At 39.1% G+C, this 24,326-nt stretch overlaps 1 protein-coding gene across 2 annotated transcripts in view; it reads left to right on the top strand.

The window, feature by feature from the left end:
- The window catches only part of cd82a (CD82 molecule a), a 41,061-nt gene extending 19,093 nt beyond the window's left edge, over window positions 1–21,968 (top strand). For both annotated transcript variants that reach the window (XM_063012590.1, XM_063012591.1), the window contains 7 exons: window positions 2,023–2,095; window positions 12,144–12,268; window positions 13,064–13,138; window positions 16,326–16,424; window positions 17,786–17,956; window positions 20,556–20,639; window positions 20,835–21,968. In XM_063012590.1, the coding sequence (XP_062868660.1) occupies window positions 2,023–2,095; window positions 12,144–12,268; window positions 13,064–13,138; window positions 16,326–16,424; window positions 17,786–17,956; window positions 20,556–20,639; window positions 20,835–20,912 (705 nt within the window). In that variant the 3' untranslated portion in view covers window positions 20,913–21,968. The remainder of the gene's footprint in view (window positions 1–2,022; window positions 2,096–12,143; window positions 12,269–13,063; window positions 13,139–16,325; window positions 16,425–17,785; window positions 17,957–20,555; window positions 20,640–20,834) is intronic.
- Window positions 21,969–24,326: the final 2,358 nt, after the last annotated feature.

Here is a 24,326-nt window from a genome sequence, read left to right as displayed (position 1 = left end):
TATTGATATGTAATAGTTATTCTATATTCCCCTCCCAGTGTTGACACAGGTTTTTTTTATTAATCCCAACACTGCTGCGCCTGATCCATTTAAACCAGAACATACATATATATATATATATATATATACACACTGATCATCCATAACATTAAAACCACCTCCTTGTTTCTACACTCACTGTCCATTTTATCAGCTCCACTTACCATATAGGAGTGCTTTGAAGTTCTACAATTACTGACTGTAGTCCATCTATTTCTCTACATACCTTTTTAGCCCCCTTTCACCCTGTTCTTCAATGGTCAGGACCCCCACATGACCACCACAGAGCAGGTTTTATTGAGGTGGTGGATCATTCTCAGCACTGCAGTGACAATTACATGGTGGTGGTGTGTTAGTGTGTGTTGTGCTGGCATGAGTGGATCAGATACAGCAGCGCTGCTGGAGTTTTTAAATACCGTGTCCACTCACTGTCCACTCTATTAGACACTCCTACCTAGTTGGTCCACCTTGTAGACGTAAAGTCAGAGACGATTGCTCATCTATTGCTGCTGTTCGAGAGTCATCATTTAGACCCTCATCAGTGGTCACAGGACGCTGCCGACAGGGCGCTGTTGGCTGGATATTTTTGGTTGGTGGAATATTCTCAGTCCAACAGTGACAGTGAGGTGTTTAAAAACTCCATCAGCACTGCTGTGTCTTATCCAGTCATACCAGCACAACACACACTAACACACCACCACCATATCAGTGCTCTGAATGATCCACCACCCAAATAATACCTGCTCTGTAGTGGCCCTGTGGGGGGGCCTGACCATTGAAGAACAGGGTGAAAGCAGGCTAAAAAAGTATGTAGAGAAACAGATGGACTATAGTCAGTAACTGCAGAACTATAAATTGCTTTTATATGGTAAGTGGAGCTGATAAAATGGACAGTGAGTGTAGAAACAAGGAGGTGGTCATAATGTTATGCCTTTTATATATATATATATATATATATATATATATATATATATATATATATATATATATATATATATATATATATATCACTTAATTTTCCTTAAAAGATTTTTAATTACGGTTCAGAGAACCACTCGGCCATCTGCCCCCACACTGAGAAAATGAAAACCCTTATACCAGGCTTACGCCCTCCAAATCACAGACCATGATCAGAAGCCCCAAACAGTTCTGCAGAGGCTGCACATTATCCCTAGAACACATGTTTAAATCGGAACTGGGCCACAAGACTATGAAAAGCTCTGGGATGTACGGGGTTAAACTGTACTGAGAATGAAATGATAGAGCAGCGTACAGCCGAATTGCAGTCTTCATTGCTAGGAGAATTGGATATCTGGCACCAGTGATCTGGAATAAGTCCCTGTCTTTTTTCCTGGTTTATCCCGATCACTAAATGTACCCCTTAGGGTGTCAAGCATTTAAAATGTTGCTTGTTGTGCACTTAAATTCACTCAGTTGAACCGATTCAGACAGAATAGCAGACGTTTGGATAGCTGGAACATGAGGAACTGAGGGATGACTGTGTTTCTAGATCATCACCCCAGTGTAAACCCCACTGCTGAGATGAACTATGAACCAGACCTTGACTGGAAAGATTAATGGGGTGCGTTTAGGGCAAGCTATGATGTTCTTTAACGCAGGCCACATCCGCTTCAACATCCTCCTCCCCCTGCTGCCACGCAGAACCATGGCCCAATCAGTCCCAGATGTGTAGAAGGGAAGAGAGCTCCTCAAAGCCTATGTTTAGAGCCTGGAGACCAGCACACGACTTAACTACCTACAGGCTAACATACGTTTCTTAGTGCACTCTGGCAAACATAAATGCAAGGAGGCAATTCTGCTTCCTTTAACATGTAATGTTATTTCAGTATTCATGCACACAAAGTGCACACAAAGGTCTTTTTTAAGCAATCTGGGGTGAACAAGTTACAGCTTGTAAATGATAATGTCCATTTTTCCAGGTTTGCCATGAATTCTCAGCCGATTGTGTCTTTTTCTCTGCAGATCTTTGGAGGCCTGATTATGGGCTTTGGACTCTGGATGCTCCTGGACAGTCAGAGTTTCATTACAGTCTTGCGTAAGTCAGTCTATAATGAAAAAAAAGCCTCATCTTCTCCCAAAGCTATAATTCATGTGGATATAACAGCAGCTGATTATATTTGGACCGTTCTAGTGTGATGCCTGTGACATTTCAACGTGTATAGGCTTGTAAAGAATCTTATAGCCTGCACAAGCTCAGCATCAATAAAATAGTTCATATGTCCTGTCTTGAGAAAAAGAAAATCTACCTACATATAACAGATATACAGCAGTTTACAACATAAATACACTGTTTTAAGGATATTATTATTATTATTATAACTTAGGATTTTTAAGATTAGTAATACCTTGAAATACAGTGATAAAAACATCATCTATAAACATCATCTATAAACACTTAACAGTGTATATACCACATAAAACTAGCTTGAAATTAATGTACTTCAAAAGTGGGTTTTATGTTGAGTTGATATGCATCTATGAAAGAGACAATTAGCATCTTAATACTGAAAACTTAAAGCAACATGAGACTATTAAAAGCCAGATAATTGGTGCCCAAACTGCAAGCTTATCAGTCATAAAATCTGTACTTAAAAAAAAAAACAGCATCAGGATAATAAACAGCATCAACATAAAACAATTGTGACTATAAGTTGATGTGCACTGACAAGGATAGATGGTTACTTTACAGGATGGTTGTTCAATGCCCCATAAAACAACTACAAAAATTAGAATAAACATCTAGTTGGCATAATTGGCAGTGCCTGCAGCAGACACTGATTGGCCACCGCGTCTGCTAGAGGGCGAGATGACGGACTATGTGAGTGGGATCTTCAAACGCTGTGCAAGAACCCTGATTAGCAGATAGAGGCGAAAATAATTGATCGGGGGAGGCGTGAGGAGCAATATATCCTCCTCAAATGCAATCAGGGATCCCCAGCAGCGGAAGACAAATTGACTATGCTGAATTGGGAGAAAATGCATAAATAGATAAATTACCCACCAGATGAAAGCACCTCCATCCCAGTCTTATTAAAAATTGTACCAAAGGTCAATGCAAAGCCTTGTACAATGGGCACAAGATCTTGAAGATGGTACAATATATAAAAATACTATGGTCTAAGAGGTGATGTGCTGCTAAATAATATTCATTATATTAAGCACAACCATCCTGTGGAAATCATTAGTTTCAATTTGTGACGACCATTGCTTTGCCTGGTTGTATTTTCTATGAACTTGTGCACCCTTGGGTTTGATAGCTTCTTTAAGACGTTCTGAGATGAGAATTACGTTTGAGTGGCGTTTAATAGTAGTTGTTTTTTGTTTTTAAAAAACCTCAACCAATAAACTGATACTAGTGGTGACTGAGGTTTCATTGTTACAAGGCAAGAGCTTGTTTTTACATAGCATTTTGATGTGCAGCATCAGGCTAGCAAGGGATTTAGTGTAGAAGCAGGGTGACTTTTATCAGGTAGGGGGCTGTACATGTAGTTGATATTGAGGTTCCAATCTGTTTTCGAAGTCAGAGTCAGAGTAGAATCTGATACCTAGTAATGATATGGTACAGACATTCACAACAGCAGCTGGGCCAAGCTGGGGCATGCAAGTAATGTGAAATGTCACAGATGTGTGTGTGTGTTTGCCCTGTGATGGACTGGCGACCTGTCCAGAGTGTTTCCTGCCTTTCGTCTGATGAATCGTACCTGCCACGACGCTGAGTAGGAAAAAGCGGCGGGAAAACAGCAATGAACGAATGCATTAAAGGACCAAAGGGTTAAAAAAAAGTAATTCTGTTCCTCCTACTTTCCTGTTTCATTAGCAGGAGCTGCTGTTAGCCCATATCCTGTCTTGACCATAAACACAACCTCTCAGCGTAGTGACGAACCTTTTACAAGGCCATGTGTATCATGTCTAGTTTCTTTTGCAACACCATTTGCTGCAGGCTGTTGATCAGACTCCTTTAGCTGCTGTCTGAATTTCTCATCACTACCTCCCACCGTCTGCACTCACTGCACCCACTCGTTCTCATTCATCCAGATAAAAAACACATGCACACACATGCGGCTATGTTTTCCATTCCGAACGCCGTAGAGCTCTGGGCGAGTCGGTCTGTGGGTTCTGTGGAAGCAAAAGAGAGGCAGAGCTGATGGGGAGGTTCTGTGGGTTCATGCACCAAGTCAACTGTGAATGACGTAGCATGTCTGAGGCAGGGTGCAGGTGCCGTGGCTGTACCACACTCGGCTCATTTAGCTGCTTGCCTATTAGCATGCATCACGTGAGCGCCTTAGATCAGCCACGTTATTCATCTCTGAGAACAACTTTGGTGCGAATAGAGCTGTCTTATTCTTTTATTCAGTTTTACTCATGGTCTAAGCCACACTGAAGCTTCTTAGATTCTAGTCAGGGCCATAAGCTAAGGTAGTTGGCACGAGGTTACATGGCAGATGCATTAAATTCAAGGAATCCAGAAAGATCTGTTTATTTCATCAGTTTGACACGACTCAGTTCCAGCTTGCTCCTTAAGAATTCAGTGAACTCAGCCATGGTGTCAAGGAATGTTTTGGGAACCATATGTGTTTAGGTCACGAACATTGCTGAGTGTGAAGGATAATTCCAGACCCTCTTGGCACATCTGTCCACGGCTCATGTTTCCCCTCCTTACGTATTTGGCATATTTTACCAGATGGACACATTCTTACAGCGTGTAATGGCTGCTGACTGTTTGTTGGTGCTCCCAGAGATCCATTGCTGTGAAGTCACTCATTCTTTCGTTCACAAAAGAGCAAGCTTAAAGAACACTTGTTTTTTTTATCATTATTATTTAGTCTGCAGTGGCCTGGCTGAGCCTGCTCTTTAATAAAGACACTGTGAATGTGCAGAGCTATGTACTGTATAATACACCATTCATTTTATGAACACAGACTTTGGTAGCGCTTCTTTAAAGAAGCTGTCTTAAATGAATGCAGGATTCTTTTTCATGTTCCAAATGGCTCTTCTTTGTAAGGCTTTGATTTTGCTTGCAAATGCGCTCAGTGGTAAGCCTTAGAGGAAGGAAATTGCTTTGTTAACCGTCTTTTCAAAAGGCTTTTCATTTTATAGTGTTTATTGTTGGAATTGTATAGTGGCAAACCGAACGCTGTGGAAAAAGTCCCTCAACCTGGTCATTTTGAACAGTTAAAAAGAACCCATGTAGAGTAATTAGTTCAGTATATTGCTTAACATGTTTACAAGATTTAAATTTTGCCTATTTCTATTAACCGAACTGACAAACTTACACCGATCAGCCATAAGATTAAAGCCATCTCCTGGTTTCTACACATGCTGTCCATTTTATCAGCTCCACTTACCATATAGAAGCACTTTGTAGTTCTACAATTACTGATCCACCTTGTAGCAGAGATGTTCACAAGTCACAAAATACGAGTCCGAGTCGAGTCACGAGTCTTTAGGCTAGAGTCCGAGTCAAGTCACGAGTCAATATAATATACACAAAACATATTTTGGAAATGTAGCATAGAAATAAACAAATAATATGTAAGTTCTGATAAAAAACAACAGATTAGCGACTGTATTTAGCCGTTTTACTTAAACTTTAGCTTAAACTGACGTTTTCTTTTTATTGCAAATTATGGCACAGCAACCAAAATCCCAAACACAGCAAAAAATCCATAATACTGCTTACCTTAGCTTATGTTCTTCCAGATGCTATTAAATTTATAATCGTGTGTCCCATTAGGAATATAATCCGTTATTTTGTAAATGTGCTTATAATTAAAAACCTCCAAACTTTTCCCGGTTGTGAAGTGAAACACAAACTCGTTAGAAAGCCGATCAAGCATTTCATTGACAATCATCTGTGTGACGCTGCAAACTAAATACATGCAAATAACAGCATTTCTTACTAACAGTTAAAATCAGAAGGTCTGATTGGTTCAGAAAGCGGTTCTTAAAATCATTAGCGCCAATTCTGTAGGTGCGTTCCATTCACATTATCTGTTACTGTAAAGTGCACTACCTAGGGTATTCCACCATTTTAAGTAGGAAGCGACGCATTTTTTGCGAGTCACGAGTTGAGTCCAAGTCATTTAAAATGAGTCCGAGTCGAGTCTGAAGTCACTGTGTGTGCGACTTACGTGTGACTCGGACTCGAGTCCCCATCTGTGCCTTGTAGATATAAAGTCAAAGACGATCGCTCATCTATTGCTGCTGTTTGAGTTGGTCATTGTCTAGACCTTCATCAGTGGTCACAGGACGCTGCCCATGGGGCGCTGTTGGCTGGATGTTTTTGGTTGATGAACTATTCTCAGTCCAGCAGTGACAGTGAGGTGTTTAAAAACTCAATCAGCGCTGCTGTGTCTTATCCACTCATACCAGCACAACACACACTAACACACCACCACCATGTCAGTGTCACTGCAGTGCTGAGAATGATCCACCACCCAAATAATACCTACTCTGTAGTGGTCCTGGGAGAGTCCTGACCATTGAAGAACAGCATGAAAGGGGGCTAACAAAGCATGCAGAGAAACATGACTGCAAAGTGCTCCTATATGGTAAGTGGAGCTGATAAAATGGACAGTGAGTGTAGAAACAAGGAGGAAAGCTAGGAGGCATTATTGAATCAGGTTTAATTATAATAAAATGTAAAAAGTGCCAAACAAGCTAGCACAGGTACCAAGAAGTGCAGTATTGACGCTGGTTGTGTCCCAGTGCATACTACCGTACTAAACATTATGGCAAATAGTTTTCAGTTCTGCCCATTATGGAGTCCAGAAAGTACCAGGAGATTTAAAATAAAAATCTAACTTCCGCTGATAAAAAGCTACAAAAAAGACAAATGATTTAGAGGCTACAGTATCAAGATTTTTTTCTATGGTCATCTGTGTCATCCGATTTAAGCACTGTCACCTCACAGCAAGAAGGACCTGGGTTCAATCCCCAGGTGGGGCTGTCTGAGTCCTTTCTGTGTGGAGTTTGCATGTTCTTTCTGTGTCCGCCAGGGTTTCCTCCGGGTGCTCCGGTTTCCTCCCACAGTCCAAAGACATGCAAGTGAGGTGAATTGGAAACACTAAATTGTCCAAGACTACCATTTTTGTCATGAATGTAACCAAAGTGTAAAACATGATGCTAAAATCCTAATAAACAAACAAACAAACTTTGATGTTTTAGTCTTTGATACAGTAGTAGTAGTTGATACCACAATCACAGGGCTGGACTTTATCTTGATTCTTTTAAGCGACTGGAATGTGCTGATCACAGAAAGCATTGTAGGAGTTTTATAAGCCTCCTTTAATCCATCAGATTGATTTAGCTGTTTACGTCTCCTTTGTGGTGTTGTTCTGTAGTAATGGTGATGAGATAGTAGGTGCACCTTTGACTGGTACTGGTGATTACATCAGGTCGGTGTCATGCTATTGTGACTGCTAAACCCATTGTTATACTATCTCACACAGTTCTTAAGGGTACTGTGCTATTGTTCAGAAGGTCGCCCTGCAATCATGTTGTTGCTGCTGTGGAGCCACTGTCGTGTTGTCGGGGGGCTTGTATGATTGAAACAGAAGCTCCTCAGTCTGACATCCCGCTAGTTTACGTAGACCTACGTTAGAATAATGAATTCCTGACTGTGCTGATGTATGACTTTCTTATGAACTTTGGCGCCATTGCAGATCCTCATAGCAACGATGGATTTTGCATAGAAGACCTGCCAGATCGGAAATCCAAGGCAAGCACTGGATTTTTAGCCACAGATGAAGATTTGAAGTGGTTTAGAGTAGTTAACTTTTACAGAGAGTGTAATTTAGTATGCAACCAAGGTATAACCCATGACAAGACATAACCTGCTGATTTAAACCCGTGTTTATCCAGGTTATTCTACATAACTAAGCTAAATACTACCGCTGCTTGTTATTCCACCACAGATGAAATGATTTAGCTGCAATAAAAATGCAGCTGTAATATGATCAACTTCAAACCCAGATTGCTTTTCCACATTTGTTTTTACTGGGCCTTCTCTTACTAGTCAAGAAAAACAAGCAGTGATGAATTTTGTAGATGTTTTACCTTCTGTTTAAATAAAGAAAAACCCTATACACTACATGTCCAAACTACCTCCATGCTTCTTTTCGAAAATGAGATTTCCACTAGTTTTCCACTTATTTTTGGATCAAGTCTGAACGTATTAACTTCCTCTCAGACACAATAGCATTAGTGAGGTAGAGAATTTCAATTGATCCCAAAGGTGTTGGAGGGGCCTGAGGTTACAGCTGTACGCAGGCCGATAAAACCCTGCAAAGTATTTTTGTCATTGTCAGGCTGATGCTGGAAGGACATTTTGTAAAAGAATGCCATTGTATGATGTGGCATTAAGATTTCTCTTAAGTGGAACCAGGGAGCCTAGCCCAACCCATGAAACACAGAGCTAGACCTTTAAACAAGTGGTATCCTGCTGCTCCCAGATGAGGCATGCTTTGTCACTTTGAAGTCCAGTGGTTATGTGCTTTATACCAGTGTTTTAACCCTTTCCGGTCCATGACCTTTTTACCCAGTTCTTGTAGTCTGGTCCAGGCTAATTTTGATGGTTTACATAAGGAGTTGTTTGGTCTTATATTTTGTAGGGATGTAACAATTCACCACAGTACAGTTAATAACCGATTTAAAAGTCCGATTTGACATGTAAAATGAATCGATATTCACTTTAAACAGCAGAGGGCGCTGGCTCTATTCACCTCGCCTTTTGAACGTCAATGGCGCTATACGCCTAGTTGCCAAATTCGGGGATTTTCAGCCAAATTGGGCTTAATTCAAAATTGTTTTGCATAGTTTGTACCTACCTCAGAAATAAAAGGGCATTTATTATTTAGATAAATAAAAGATAAGCACAAATACAGGATTTTATTTTCTTTTTTTAAGAGAAATAATTAAAGGAAACTGTCATAATTTGTCTTCAATTTTAGTTTTGAAAAATCAGGAAAACATCGTATCGTGAACTGCATCGCATCGTGGGTAGAGTATCGTTACATCCCTAATATTTTGATAAATGAATGCCATCAGTATGGTGATTGAGGCTCATAAAAATTTGTATTGTATTCGAATAAGCTACGGACAATTTACCAGTTTATAATTTTTCATTGTAGGATACCTTTTGAAACAATTACCAATATGTAATCCAGGTTTTTTTCTGCAAGTTTTGCATATATATATATATATATATATATATATATATATATATATATATATATATATATATATATATATATATATATATATATATATAAAATGCATTTTCTCCCTTTTCTCCCAGATTTTAGTGCGTCCAATTTATACCCAATTGCGTTATGCTTTCTCTCCACTGGAGCTGACCCCCGCCCCGATTGAGAATAACGAGACTGTCACATGCCCCCTCCGACACGTGCGCAGTAGCCGACTTCATCTTTGTGCACGGAGAGCCACACCCTGATCGCATTATTCCTCGCCTCTGTGCAGACACCATCAACCAGCCAGCAGAGGTCGTAATTTGCTCAGTTATGAGGAGTCCCTATCCAGCTTGTCCTACCCAATGAACAACAGCCAATCGTTGTTCATGCAGTCGCCCAGCCCAGCCGGATGGCAGAGCTGAGATTCAGTGCGATGTATTCGAAATCCCAGCTCTGGTGTGCTAGCGTATTTTAGTGTGTGCTAGCGTATTTTAGTGTGTGCTAGCGTGTTTACTTGTTGACCCGCAACACCTGTTTTTATCTTTGTGTCCCATTCACTGTCATACATTTTTAAAAAGGCGACTGCCTAGCAACGCCCAATTAACCACCTAGTAACATCTTAGCAACTCTTTACTCTCTGACAAGCAACCACTTAGCACTGGCACTGGCAGCCACCTGGGATAACATAGCAAGACCATAGCAAACAAGTAGAACCACATAACATCCACAATGATGATCATCCTTGCTATTTTCTAAGAGATGGGACACACCTCACACTTGTTGGAAATTAAATCTTTATAATCAACTACCAAGTTGAAGTTAAATAGTTCAGCCTTTGTCCTAAAGCATAATTTGTTTATTTGCTTCACCATCATCACCACCTGGGAACTGTTTAAGCTGGGTAATCATTCTGCATTTTTTACAGGAAATGCACTTTTTCTAGTTTTATTTACTTTCTTACATGCCATGCCAGTCACCCATCCATAATGGACCAAGCAATTAAGTAACGCTGCTTTACTTCATGCAAGTCGACACTAAGGTTTACACAGTCTAAGTAATTCCAAGCTTACGTCTGGTTGCATAGAAAAAGAAATCCCAATCCGTGACTTCTGACAAACAGTTGTGCTGATGATTCTTCCAGAAAACAATCTGAACTCATTATTGATTGGAACAACTTAAGACAGATGATTTCTATGCACTGCATGCCTTAGTACTTGATGATACCGTTCTGTAAACTTGTGTGGCCTATTGGCTCACGGCTAAACTGTTGATGCTTCTTGACATTCCACTTCACACTGACCTCTCCTGTATATATCCATTTTACAGCCAGTCTTTGTTAATAGAGATTGCATGACCGGATTCTTATATTTAATGCATATTAATTCACCCATTGCTGACAAAACCATAAAATCAGTTATATAAGATAAGATTCCTTTATTGTTGTATATTGAAATTAGTATTCCTATATTGAAAGTAAAGAGAAAAAGCAAAAAAAACAACGTAGGTGGGAGCTGCTGCAACAGGCTGCCAGTCACCCCAGCGGCATTATATAACAAAGTACATGATTCCAACATGCAACAACAATTTCAGAAATGACTTTTCTATGTACCAGCATGACTGTGACCCTGTACACAGTTTGATGCCCTAACCTTAACCCCAATAAACACCATTAAGAGAATTTAGAGCAGTTTTTCTGGTCAGGCTTTTCGTCCAACACTGGTCCTTACCTAACAAATGTTTTTGACTGGGGGCTGTCTAGTCAAAAGCTGTCCATTTGACTGAAGGTGGACTACTCAAAGGTTATGGCTATAGATTGGAGATGTCATACAAGCTAATGATAATAATGAACCTGAGATATTTCATGTTTTATCTGCTCAACTTCATTTCATTTATTAATAAACATCCATTCCTGCATTTCGGGCCTGCAACACATTCCAAAAAAAGTTGGGACAGTAAAGCATTTACCACTTTGTAATGTTGCCATTCCTTTTCACCACACTTAAAAGACGTTTTAGCACCGTGGATCCTAAGTGATTTAGTGTTTCAGCTTTTATTTTGTCTCATTCTCCCTGCAAACACGTCTTAAGATGTGCAACAGTACGGGGTCGTCACATTTTTCATTTCAAAATTCTCCACACATTCTCTGTTGGGGACCGGTCAGGACTGCAGGCAGGACCGTCCAGTACCCGTACCCTCTTCTTCCGCAGCCATGCCTTTGTATTGTTGAGTGGCGGTTCTTGATGCACTGCCATCTGAGGGATCGAAGATTCAGTTTAAGGTTGTGCCCTTGGTCTTTACGCACTGAAATTCCTCTCAATTCCTTGAATTGTTTAATGATATTATGCACTGTAGAGGAAGAAATATGCAAATCCCTTCTAATCTTTCTTTGAGGTTCATTGTTTTTAAACATTTCAATAATTTTCTCACACATTTGTTGACAAACTGGAGATCATCTGATCATCTTTGCTCATCAAAGACTCAGTCTTTCCTGGATGCTGCTTTTGTACCAAACCATGATTACAATCACCTGTTGACATCACCTGTTTGGAATCGCATTATTATTTAGTTTTTTTTTACCTCATTAATAGCTAATTAATACCTAAATTGCCCCCGTCCCAGCATGTCAACAGGCCTGAAATGCAGGAATGGAGGTATATTAACAAATGAAATAAAGTTGAGCAGACAAAACATGAAATATTTATAAAGTCAAAGTAAATGTAAGGAACACTGCATTTTTATTTTATTTGCATTTTTTATACTGTCCCAACTTTTTCTAATTTGGAGTTGTAGAAAAATATGTGAATAATCATACTTGCATGTAAATGTTTCAGATTTTGTTTTGTTCTATTTTAGTAATAATCACATTCATGTGTTTGCTGTTTGTCTTTGTAGAGGACTCGTCTACTACGCTAAAGGTGAGCGCCTACATTTTAATTGGTGTGGGTTCCTTCACCATGCTGTTGGGCTTCCTTGGCTGTCTTGGAGCAATCTACGAGATCCGCTGCCTACTTGGACTTGTAAGACACCCACACACACACACATAAATAAATTACAGAAATGTTAATTACGGTTTCCATACCATTCTAAAACCTGAGGGCTGTATGAGTAAAACTACATGCATGCATATCCACTGTCATATAACTTATTACATATTTATCTGTCAGAATTATTTCCTCTTTTTGCATTGTGTTGCACTCTGTTGGCTGCACAACACTCTTGCTGACTAGGGCAGTTGTAGTCTAGTGGTTAAGGTACTGGACTAGTAATTGAAAGGTCACTGGTTCAAGTCCCACCTCTGCCAGGTTGCCACTGTTGGGCCCCTGAGCAAGGTAGGGGCCTCAATTGCTTAGACAGCATACTGTCACAGTACTGTAAAATGTTGAAAATGTAAAAATGGGGAGGGCTGCATGTTGGCACACACGTCCTATGACACTGCCGGACAGCAATTGATTCTAATAGAAAGTCCCAGCACCCATGAAGGATCACACTACCGTCTCTGTATTTCTCCTCCATTCGTGTCGACACCTCAACCAGACAGTAGGAGTTGCTGTTGTTGTGGCAATGTGGTGATTTCCTGTCTATCAGACAATCAATAGTGTCTGCAACACTAGAACGCACTATTTTATTGTACCTAAAAATTAAATTCAGCAGTGTATCCGTTTAATGGTCTTGATTGAGATCATATCAAAAATGTACAAATGAGACGATATATTTTATATACACAGACAGATAGACAGACAGACAGATAGATAGATATAGAGATCTCTGTGTAGGTAAATCTCATTGCTAACCCAATTTTCTGTGTTCCACAGTACTTCACTTGCCTGCTCCTCATCCTTCTCACTCAGGTGGCTGCGGCTGTCCTCATTTATTTCCAGCGTGAAGCGGTGAGTGATTACCATTATCCATTCATCCTAAAAACTGGCCTCCGAATACCCGAAAAGAATGCACATCGACATGTGCTCCACATGTGCCAAATCTTGGCAATGTTAAACTACTGGTTCTGGAGTTTGTTTATGTCTTGGGAATGAGACATTTTGAAACATTTTTGCTGCAGAACTTACAACACACTGCCCCCTGTTGTATATTTGGTTAGTTACACACAGGCAACTGTTTATCATGATGGAGCTTAGGCTTTACTACACGTAGCTCAGAACTTTGGCGTGGAAAATCAGATTTAATGTCATTACGACCTCCACTTACTGAAGCTACAAAGCTGGAAAACATAGACACCGTCTGTACGAACACCAATACATCACGAATAGATTTAAAGGCTGTGTGTTATATATGATTCTTAATTCAATCAAACCGAACCTCTTACTTTTAGCCAATATAACATAGCTCTGTTATTCTGGAAAGAATATGATAAGTGGAAGTATTATGCTCCGAGTTAAAGGTATGTGAGGAACAGAATGGCCAGCAACAAGACGGATGGACACAATTAGAGGAACAAAGAAGAGCCATTAAGAAGCCTGAGGACCGAAAGAAAGGACAAGATGTTCAGAGAAACATTGTCCATATGGTTGCTGGGAGTCAAAATCGACAAAATTGATGACACTCAATAATCATAATTAACATAACATTTTAACACTTATTTACTGTATCAATTACCATATTACCATGCTAATTTGAAGTAAACCCAACATAAATTGAATTTAACATTAGCGCTACTTCATTATTGTTGATGGTGTGGGCAATTAGATTGTGACATCATAAGTCTAACTCAGGGCTGAGAGAACCAATCTGGGTTTTCTAGTAGGAACTCTGGGGGCAAATCTGAGAGCTCAGAGGTTAAGGTTCTGTACTAGTGATCTTAAGGTTGCTGGTTCCAGCCCAACCACAACCACGTTTCTACTGTACGGCCCTTGAGCAATTGCTCAAACTGTGTATTGTGTTATAATTGTAAGTCGCTCTGGATAAAAGTGTTTGCTAAATACAGCAAATGTAAATGTATTTCTTAGTTGTATTCTAGGCAGAATTTGTATATATAGAGCTCAGACCTTTAGACTAACAAAGCAGAAGTTGCACAGCCACAAAAGTTGATTCGCAGAAAAGCAATCTTGCAAACACATATCATCTTAGGGTGTTAGGGTGTTAAGGACACATGTGCCATTGTTGCTTTAAATAAATAATGCCCTTCTACCCCCCCCCCCCCCCCCCCCCCCCCCAACCTCAAAATTATTGTAAACTGAAGTGCAATAATACTGTTATTTGTACATGTGCAATACGGCTACACTTCTTTATATAAACCTTAATATTTAAGGACTTAATTGTTGTGTTTTTTTCACCGTTTTAGTGTGTATGTGGCAGCATATGATTCTTGTTTCTTTTTTTCCAAGGAGCTGCACAGAAACTTTCTTTGTATTTTTATATACAAAGACACTAAAGGCATTCATTCATTATAATTTATTAAGCCTATGTAAAAGCATCTGGATTTAAATGCAAGATCTTCTGACAGTTTGGAGCAAGCCACAGCTGTAGAGCAGACGATTTTCCAATATACATATGCTTTCAATATGCTTATTGTCTCACCCGCTATTATTTCAGGCTCAGATCTCATGTTTGTGTTGGTGTGAGCTTGTCTTGTGCAGTAACTGAATAGACTTTGTGTTATTTCAGTTGTTTTCCAGTTTCACAGTCTAGTGAAACATCTAATGTTAGTAAACCAGAGCTTTCAATTCATTTCCTTTATCAAAATATGTAGCAGGTTGGATTTAGTGTCTGCCTGTTTAGAACAGTAACTTGAGACGAACTTGATCAGGATTAAGTGGTCTTAAATTCCAAAAATGTGTTTGACCACTCAACGTGAATAAAACTAAAAGCTTTTTTGTAGGAATCTGCTGTTGTGTAATAAATAGAGAACCAGTCTGTTGCACAAGTGTTGAATTTAGGCTGTCATGCATGATGCATGCAGCAAAGGTCACAAGTTATTAGTTATTAGTTTTACTAGTGTTTAGTGGATATACACTGATCAGCCATAACATTTAAACCACCTCCTTGTTTTTACACACACTGTCCATTTTATCAGCTCCACTTACCATATAGAAGCAATTACTGACTGTAGTCCATTTATTTCTCTACATACTTTTTTAACCTGCTTTCACCCTGTTCTTCAATGGTCAGGACTCACAGGACCACCACAGAGCAGGTATTATATTGGTGGTGGATCATTCTCAGCACTGCAGTGACACTGACATGGTGGTAGTGTGTTAGTGTGTGTTGGGCTGGTATGAGTGGATCAGACACAGCAGCGCTCCTGGAGTTTTTAAATACCGTGTCCACTCACTGTCCACTCTATTAGACACTCCTACCTAGTTGGTCCACCTTGTAGACGTAAAGTCAGAGACGATCGCTCATCTATTGCTGCTGTTTGAGTTGGTCATCTTCTAGACCTTCATCAGGGGTCACAGGACGCTGCCTATGGGGTGCTGTTGGTTGGATATATTTTTGGTTGGTGGACTATTCTCAGTCCAGCAGTGACAGTGAGGTGTTTAAAAACTCCATCAGCTCTGCTGTGTCTGATCCACTCATACCAGCACAACCATGTCAGTGTCACTGCAGTGCTGAGAATGATCCACCACCCAAATAATACCTGCTCTGTGGGGGTCCTGGGAGAGTCCTGACTATTGAAGAACAGCATGAAAGGGGGCTAACAAAGCATGCAGAGAAACAGATGGTCTACAGTCAGTAATTGTAGAACTACAAAGTGCTTCTATATGGTAAGTGGAGCTGATAAAATGGACAGTGAGTGTAGAAACAAGGAGGTGGTTTTAATGTTATGGCTGATCAGTGTAGACATGGGATTCCTCTGGTCTGCATGCTTAATTTGGCACAGTTTAAACCTTTCTCAAAACAACCCTTATTGTTATTCGGGCCTGGAACTGGAACTGAGAGTGTAATGACTTGTGCACCTTCTAATGGCTAGACTTTTTGGCCAACTTCCCAACTTCCCTTTAGACATAGCCAATTAAGTCTTGGTAGACACGCGATAGTGCCTTTTATCACTGCGACACCCAAACACAGAGATGACAGTACATTGATAATTAATTTAGGATTTTGGTTTTCTTCTTGCAGCTGAGGCTCGAGACATCCAAAATCATGACTGAATTAGTGAAAGGCTACAGTGGAAAGAACACGACTACAGAGAAGGCCTGGGACTACATTCAGGGGACTGTGAGTAAAAATGTGTATTTTATTAACTGACCCTATTTAATTACAGAAATCAGAGAGGTACCAGGTGTCGGCTATAAGCAGCATATATGAATCTGACATGTTTTTGAAGTGTAAAGCACTTGTTTGGGAGGAGAGTACTGGTGTATGACTTAAACTCTATGGGTTGCTTTCACAGGCAGGGATTAAGGCTTGTCCAGGACTACATTTTGCTTTAAATGGAGAATCTCCATTTAAAATGCTATGTAGTCTAGGGCTAGGCTTAATCCCTGTCTGTGAAACCAACCCTATGAGTAAGCTAAACTGCCAAATTAGAGTTATAATTTGGCAGTGGCCAACGTGCCAGCATTTGAAACAGCTATTGATCATGATTGGTTAAACCACTTTTATATTAAAGGCAATATCACAGATACTATAATGATTTCTCTAAACAAACTCAATGACAAAAATGCTTTGAGATTTGTTATGCGCCAGAACATGTCAGGACATGTCAAAACAGCAAGTTTGGTCATGGAATCTCCGGAATGTACACTATATGGTGAATAGTATGTGGACACCTCTCCTAATTGTATTCAGTTGGATGTTGATTGTGAGCCAGTCCTTATTGACCAACATTAGTGCCTAACCTTACAACCTTTCAAATAAATGCGATGAATTGAGATTGTTATTGGTGTGTAAGGTGGAGTGGTGGGTGGTCAGTTCCACATGAATGCTCATGGTTTTAAAATTGGCTCGTTTAGGTGTCCACATGCTTTTTGCTCTATAGTAAATACTTGTGCTTGGAGTTCTAGTTACTAATTGAGACATACAATTAAAAGGCTGATTTGGGCCGCTCAGGTGGCGCAGCGGTAAAAACACGCGCTGGAACCAGAGCTGGGATCTCAGATACATCGTATCGAATCTCAGCTCTGCCTTGCTGGCTGAGGCTGAGCGGCCACATGAACAACGATTGGCCTGTTGTTCATATGGGCGGGATTAAGCCGGATAGGGTCTCTCTCTCATGACTAATGCAATTACGACCTCTGCTGGCTGATTGATGGCGCCTGCACCGAGATTAGGAAAGAGTGCTCTTAGGGTGTGTCCCTCCGTACACAGTGCTGAGCTGCACTGCACTCGACAAAGTGTAGGTGATAAGATGCATACGGCATGCTGCCCACGTGTCGGAGGGGGCGTGGGTTAGCTTCGTTCTCCTCAATCAGAGCAGAGATCGGCATTGGTGGAGAGGAAGCATGACGCAATGGGGCAATTGGACGCGCTAAAAGGGAGACAAAGGGGAGAAAATACTTAAAGAAAAAAAATATATATAAAAAAATTCGAGTGCTGATTTAATAATGTTTGTTCTTTTTGTGTCGCTCTTGTCACAGATGAAGTGCTGCGGCTGGAATAGCTCAGAGAACTGGGATAAGAACGCTGTTATTGTAAACAGCTCTCTTACGTTGTACCCATGCTCCTGCCGCAACACCTCTGGAGGAAACACCATAGATGGCGGCTTCTGCGCGGTGGAGCCTTCCGTTGTTTTGCCTATATATGAAACGGTAACTTTCTCACACTAGCTAAAGGAACACTGCAGACATTAATGACTGTCAAAACATATTCTTTTGTTAATGTACACAACCCCTCACAGAAACCCTACTGAATGCAATTCCCAATTTTCCTCCCAATCTAGTCGTATCCAATTCCCCAATTGCATTACGTTTCCTCTCCTACCGATGCTGATCTCCACTGCTGATTGGGGAGAGCGAGACTGTCACACGCCCCCTCCGACATGTGTGCAGTATCGACTTTTCATCTATCTTTTCACCTGCACTAGGCGATTTCATATGCGGAACAGCTTTGTGTACGGAGAGCCACACCCTGTGCAGGCGCCATCAACCAGCCAGCAGAGGTCGTTATTGCATCAGTTATGAGGTCCCTATCTGGCTCCCACCCTGTATGAGAGCCATGATAGCCTGTATGAACAACCAGCCAATCGTTGTTCATGTAGCTGCCCTTCCAGATGGCAGAGCTGAGTTTCAAACCGACATGTTCGAAATGTCAGCTCTGGTGTGCTAGCGTGTTTTACCGCTGCGCCACCCTAGCGGCGTATGAGAATCGACTTTATCTAGAACTAGCAACAATACCGTTTTGTTTCTGCTTTGCTGGAAAAGAGCAGTTCTTACTCGATTCTGACAGTATAAGACTAGAATAAATACCCCATGATGCATGTTAAGATTTGTTTTACAATCCCAAATCAGAAAAAGTTGGGACAGTATGAAAAATGCAAATACAAAAAGCACAGTTATTTAAATTTACTTTTATTTAATTGCATGTTTTGTCTGGCAAACTTCATTTCATTTGTTAATATACTGCACATCCATTCCTGCTTTTCATATTTTACTGGAAACACTGGGTGCAAGGCAAGGCAGGAATACCCAGGACTATCACAGGGCTCTGGCCACCCCCTTTAACATAGCGAATCATGTCTATGTAGACGCCCGGTCGGCTGATAGCACAGCTTTATTAGAACCCTATTATAGACCCCTGCACTACCTGAGCACCCTCAACCATTCTAACCATTTTAATTAAATAACCACTTCATCTGAGTGGGTCTGGTGCCACCCAAGGAAGGAATACACCCTTATTTACACTAATTTACAAATGGGATCCATGTGACCCTGTTATGACCTAGAACCTGGCATTGTTACATGTTTAGAATAAAGTGCCAGATTCAAGAATAATTGAAATTTTTGCGGCATGTCTGAACTGGCAGTTAGTCACTTGCATTAAACACATGCTATCATGAGAAATTCTGACATGACAGATGCTTTGAACATTTTTTTCCAGCTGTTATTAGGGCGCTGCCAGAGAACCTGTCATAAAGCATATGCAAACTAGAGATTATTAGCAGGCTGCACATTACACGTGCAAATCCTGAGGACATTAGACAGTTTGAGCTGTTACCACCCCAGGGTTGACTGTGTTTTTTTTCTTTTCATACAAATTGAGCCCAAATTATTGTAAGTTGAAAGAAGTTCATTTGATCTATTATCTTTCATTACACATTGAATATAACTGATATTTTATTACATTTATTAGATCTTATTTTGAAACAAGAAAAAAACAGACATGGCATGGACAAAATATTAGTACATACTCTACATTTTGTAGCACAGTTCTCAACAGTTGTCTTAGGGTTAAAGGGGTGTCGTATTCCAGCTGTAAATTTTGGCTCTTTCCCACAAATGTTTAACCATTACTCGTCCATGCTTTACATTAGACATGACTTGTGTACCAATATTTTTGGCCATTTGTGTATTAGACAGTGGTGGCCTATTGGGTAGAGCTTTGGGCCATCAACTGAAAGGTTGAGAGTTTAAATCCAAGCTACTTAAATCCATGTAGCCACTGTTGGGTCCTTGAGCAAGGTACTTTAACCCTCGATGCTCCAGGGGTGCCGTTCTGTGGATGAAACTGCACTCTGACCCCAGCTTCCAAACAAGCTGGGATATGCGAAGAATGAATTTACACCTGTATATGTATATATGACAAATAAAGGCATTCTTCTTCTTGTATTAGGTCAATGTGCAATTGATTACGTGTTTCACCTTTTTGTTGGGGTTTAATGATGTGGACAGACTGCAAACTATTTTCTGTAAATTGGCGGTTGCCATGAGAACAATACATATATGACATGTTAGAATGAGTGTGCTCATATACAGCTATTATTTACCTTGCAGCAAAAATGAGCCATTCTGTTATATATTCTGTTATATATTATTAATTATATATTGATTTGTTTATTGACATTAATGATTCCTTAATTTTAATACCACTTTTGTGAAACTAAAGAACCAAATGACGTTGAGTTTAAAAGACATTGTGTTTCAAGGTATTTTTTCCCATAAGTATGTATAGGAAAGCTGTTAATGCGTTTTATGGTCTTGTGAGAAAGATTTCGAGTTTAGGGGATGTCCAATTACAAGGTACCAGTGTAGATGGATACAAACACACATCCTATACCTTGAATTGTTGCTGTAATAATGATGCCAGAGCTGTTAAGCTTGTTATTCTGGGTAATATGGTTAATGAACTGAGACTTAATACAATGTTGAATGACTCGCACTAGTCAAAATGTCTCCTTTTTGTTCCACTTAGGGCTGCATGTCTGCTGTGGAGACCTGGCTCTTCACTAACTATGGAGTCATTCTTGGAATCTGCTTGGGGGTGTCTGTAATTGAGGTATTTCATATGCCCTGTTCACTCATCTGTACTCACTCATATATACACATAAAAGTTACTCCTACTTCACATTGTGTATATAAAAGTAGAGTAGTGCTGTTCTCTGTAGTAATGAGTGAAAAATGACTTCATCCGTGTGCCAGACTTCCGTTATCAGATTCTCTGTACACTGACGGATATTTACTCTCCCCACAGCTGCTCGCAATGATCCTGTCCATGGGCTTGTGTAAGAGCGTACACCAAGAGGACTACACAAAAGTGCCAAAGTATTGAGCAGGATGTTCACTCCCATCTTGCCCATAAATGTTGACCCTGTTTCTAGCTTTTTTTGGTTAAAAAAGAAACAAACGTACAACATGAACCAAATAAACAAACAAAGCTTTATTCTGGTTGAAAAATTACATGAATATGGTCCCACTATTGTGACCTATCTGCAAAACTAATTGAATCCTGTGGAGAGTGTGACTCTGTACAGCTTTTTTAATTCCACAATATGCCATTTTAGAATGAGGTTAGGTAAAATGTGCACTTTCCAGTTTGTTATTCTTAAAAAGATCATTGTTTTAGTGCCATTTTTATTAATATTGTGACAAAAATGCCCACATGAAGGAATGAAACGCTAAAGACACTCATGATTTGTGTTGTATTACAGTGCCACTCTGACACCGAGATGTCTTAGTGTGTTTTTAAATTCACCCTCAGTTCTCTCTCTCTTTTTTTTTTTTTTTAAAGTTTATTCAGATGTCTTTTGTTGTGTTTCATTTTTCTTAGTTTGTATATAATTTTAGCTCAGCATTTTGCAATGACACAGGCTTTGCTTCTTGTATTTTATGTGTACAGTGACATGTTTTTTAAATTCTTGTTGGCATTGCTAAGTATTATTTGAACAGTTCTCCCCCAAAGCTGAATGCAACCTGGATTTTCATATTGTTCATATCATTTAATTCTAATTTACCCACTTTTAAAAAAAGTCTTATTTGGAGTTGTATGAATGATCTTTTAAGATTAATCCTTTTCTTGTAATTGTATGTTGATCTTTATATATGCTCTCTGCCAATGTTTAAAAAAAATTGCCTACTTAAATTTTCTCAAAAGGATATTTTATATTCTTTTAATTTGCCCTTGGATATTTGAAAAAAGAAAATGATTTTGACAACAATCTGGCATCCCACATTTTGTTTGTAATAGAGGAGATTGTCCTGATAAAGTAAATAAGTGAATTGATTGTCTTTATTATGGTACGAGTAAATACCAGTCTTTGAATTTTTTTTTTAATTTTTTTTTTTTTTTAATTGTTAAAATCTGTTACAATAAAGTGAACTCACCCTTTTCTTTTTTGCTTGATGGCTTTTCCAGTAACACACACTAGAGGGCAGCAAAGAATTTCCAAAATTGAGGAAATGTCACTCATGAAAGTACAGTGGTACCTTGTAACTCAACGTCCCCTTAAACTCAAAATTTTAATAACTCAACACCAATCATCAAAAAATGTGTACCCTTAAACTCAACAATCAGACAAAAAATATAAAAATAACCTTAAACCTACAGCAGTCAGGTTAGTGAATAAGCAAAGCATAGGGTGAAAATATGTTACTACTAACAACATTTATAGTTTATTTTTTTTGCTTTATAGTTCTTCTCATTGCTGGTAAGTACACCCATCACTTTGACCTTAATAAAAAGAAGTTCTGTAAGAACTAAAAAAAAAAATGATGTTAAAACCTCAAAGTATCAGAGTTTCTTATTTAAAATTTGACTGCCTCTGCTAGGAAACTTGGAAATTCTTCCAAAACAATAAAAACATACATGGAAATCAACAAACCCACAACAAAACACAAAAGCAAGCTGACTTTTTCAAGTCATGAGATCTTCATGACCTAAAGTTAATAACATGTAAATCAAAAGCTGCAGAAATATGCACAACTTGATTTCAGTTACACAAAATCTGGATCCTTGAGCAATTAAAACAGAAAAGGAAAGCAAGTATGTGGTTGTATTTTTTTTTTTTTTTTTTACAAATTCCTTGCATGTAGATTTACTTTTAAATAAAGCTAAATGATTTGATTCAACTAACAGTTTTTACTGTTGAGATGTTGAGCATTGTAAAAATGTATTATAAACTTAAGTATTGTGAAAATCTTCATATTTTACATCAAATGCATTCTATGGTACAAAAACTCCATCCTAAGGAGTATAATTCCCTCACAGATACTACAAATCAAGCATCTTCTTTTACATTTATGAAACATTTCATTTAATTAATGATCAAAGTCAAGCAGCTTGCAGATCACTTATTTACTTACTTACTCAGCTGGGCGGCACAGTGGCTAAGTGGGTAGCATTGTCGCCTCACAGCAAGAAGGTCCTGGATTTGATCCCTAGGTGGGGCGGTTCGGGTCCTTTTCTGTGTGGAGTTTGCATGTTCTCTTCGTGGGTTTACTCCGGGTGCTCCGGTTTCCTCCCACAGTCCAAAGACGTGCAAGTGAGGTGAATCGGCGACACTAAATTGTCCATGACTGTGTTTGATATAACCTTGTGAACTGATGAACCTTGTGTAATGAGTAACAACCGTTCCTGTCATGAATGAACCAAAGTGTAAAATATGACGTTAAAATCCTAATAAACAAACAAACTTATTCAGCTGATTGAACACAGCTAAATTAAATTTAAATCTGGCTTCTATAATACAAATCTTCTTTATTTTGGACTTTACCATTAAATTCAGACAGTCACTTTAAAATTTCTACAGAAACACTATGCCATGATCTAAAGAAAATTTTGAATAGCTGATATCAAAATCTATTTTAAACATTTCTAGCTGTAATTTAGTAATGCAACCAGGCAATGATCCAAAACAACAAAATCATATAACAACTGAACAGCTAAATGTAAACAAAATCATTATATTATTTATAATAGTATATTATTAAGATAATGTCCTGGCTTGAACCCAGTAGTGATGCTGTGATGATCTTAAATAGCCACTGCAAAGCTTGTGGGCTCATCTGCAGACTTGCAGCTGTTTATTAAAGTCATATGAGTTTCTACAAAGTACTGACTGACCAAATTTTTGTTGTGGGTATAAGATTGAAATTTTTTATATTAAATTTTTTTACTGAAACATTTTTACTTCATCTTTATGGGTGATTAGATGTAGATTGATGTTAAAAATGCCCGTTACATAAATTCAAAATCAAATTTACAATACAGCAGTTTTCCTAAGAAAAAATAGGAGCTCTAAATACTTTTTAAATCCAGTGAATGTAAAATGGAAGTTTATTTTTTTACATAAATGACACTGGTTTTAGCTAAGTTTGAGCCCTAAATGAATAAAATTGTTTTAAAAATTATTTTAATCATTCAGTAGAAGAAATAACCCAATCCAGTGAAAAATCACTTTATAAACAAGCATAACTGGCACAGATCTTTAAATATATGTGTTCTAACATAGTTAGTCTTTGTAGCTGTGTTAAACAGTCTCTAGACTTCGAGATTCCTCCACAAGCCAGTTTTAACTTGGGCACAATGGCTGCCATTTATGTGTCTGTCTGGAGATCGTTAAGTGACAGCGCCCTCCTCCCCTTCTTCTCCTACAACAATAGCAAGCCCATTTCCACCTGCTATTGCCCTTCATCTCCTGCCTACACAACCTTCTACATCCTGTTTTTAGAAAAGCATGACTACACA

Source organism: Trichomycterus rosablanca, chromosome 17, assembly GCF_030014385.1.
Source record: "Trichomycterus rosablanca isolate fTriRos1 chromosome 17, fTriRos1.hap1, whole genome shotgun sequence".
NCBI lineage: Eukaryota > Metazoa > Chordata > Actinopteri > Siluriformes > Trichomycteridae > Trichomycterus > Trichomycterus rosablanca.
This window is presented reverse-complemented; position numbering and strand designations above follow the sequence as displayed.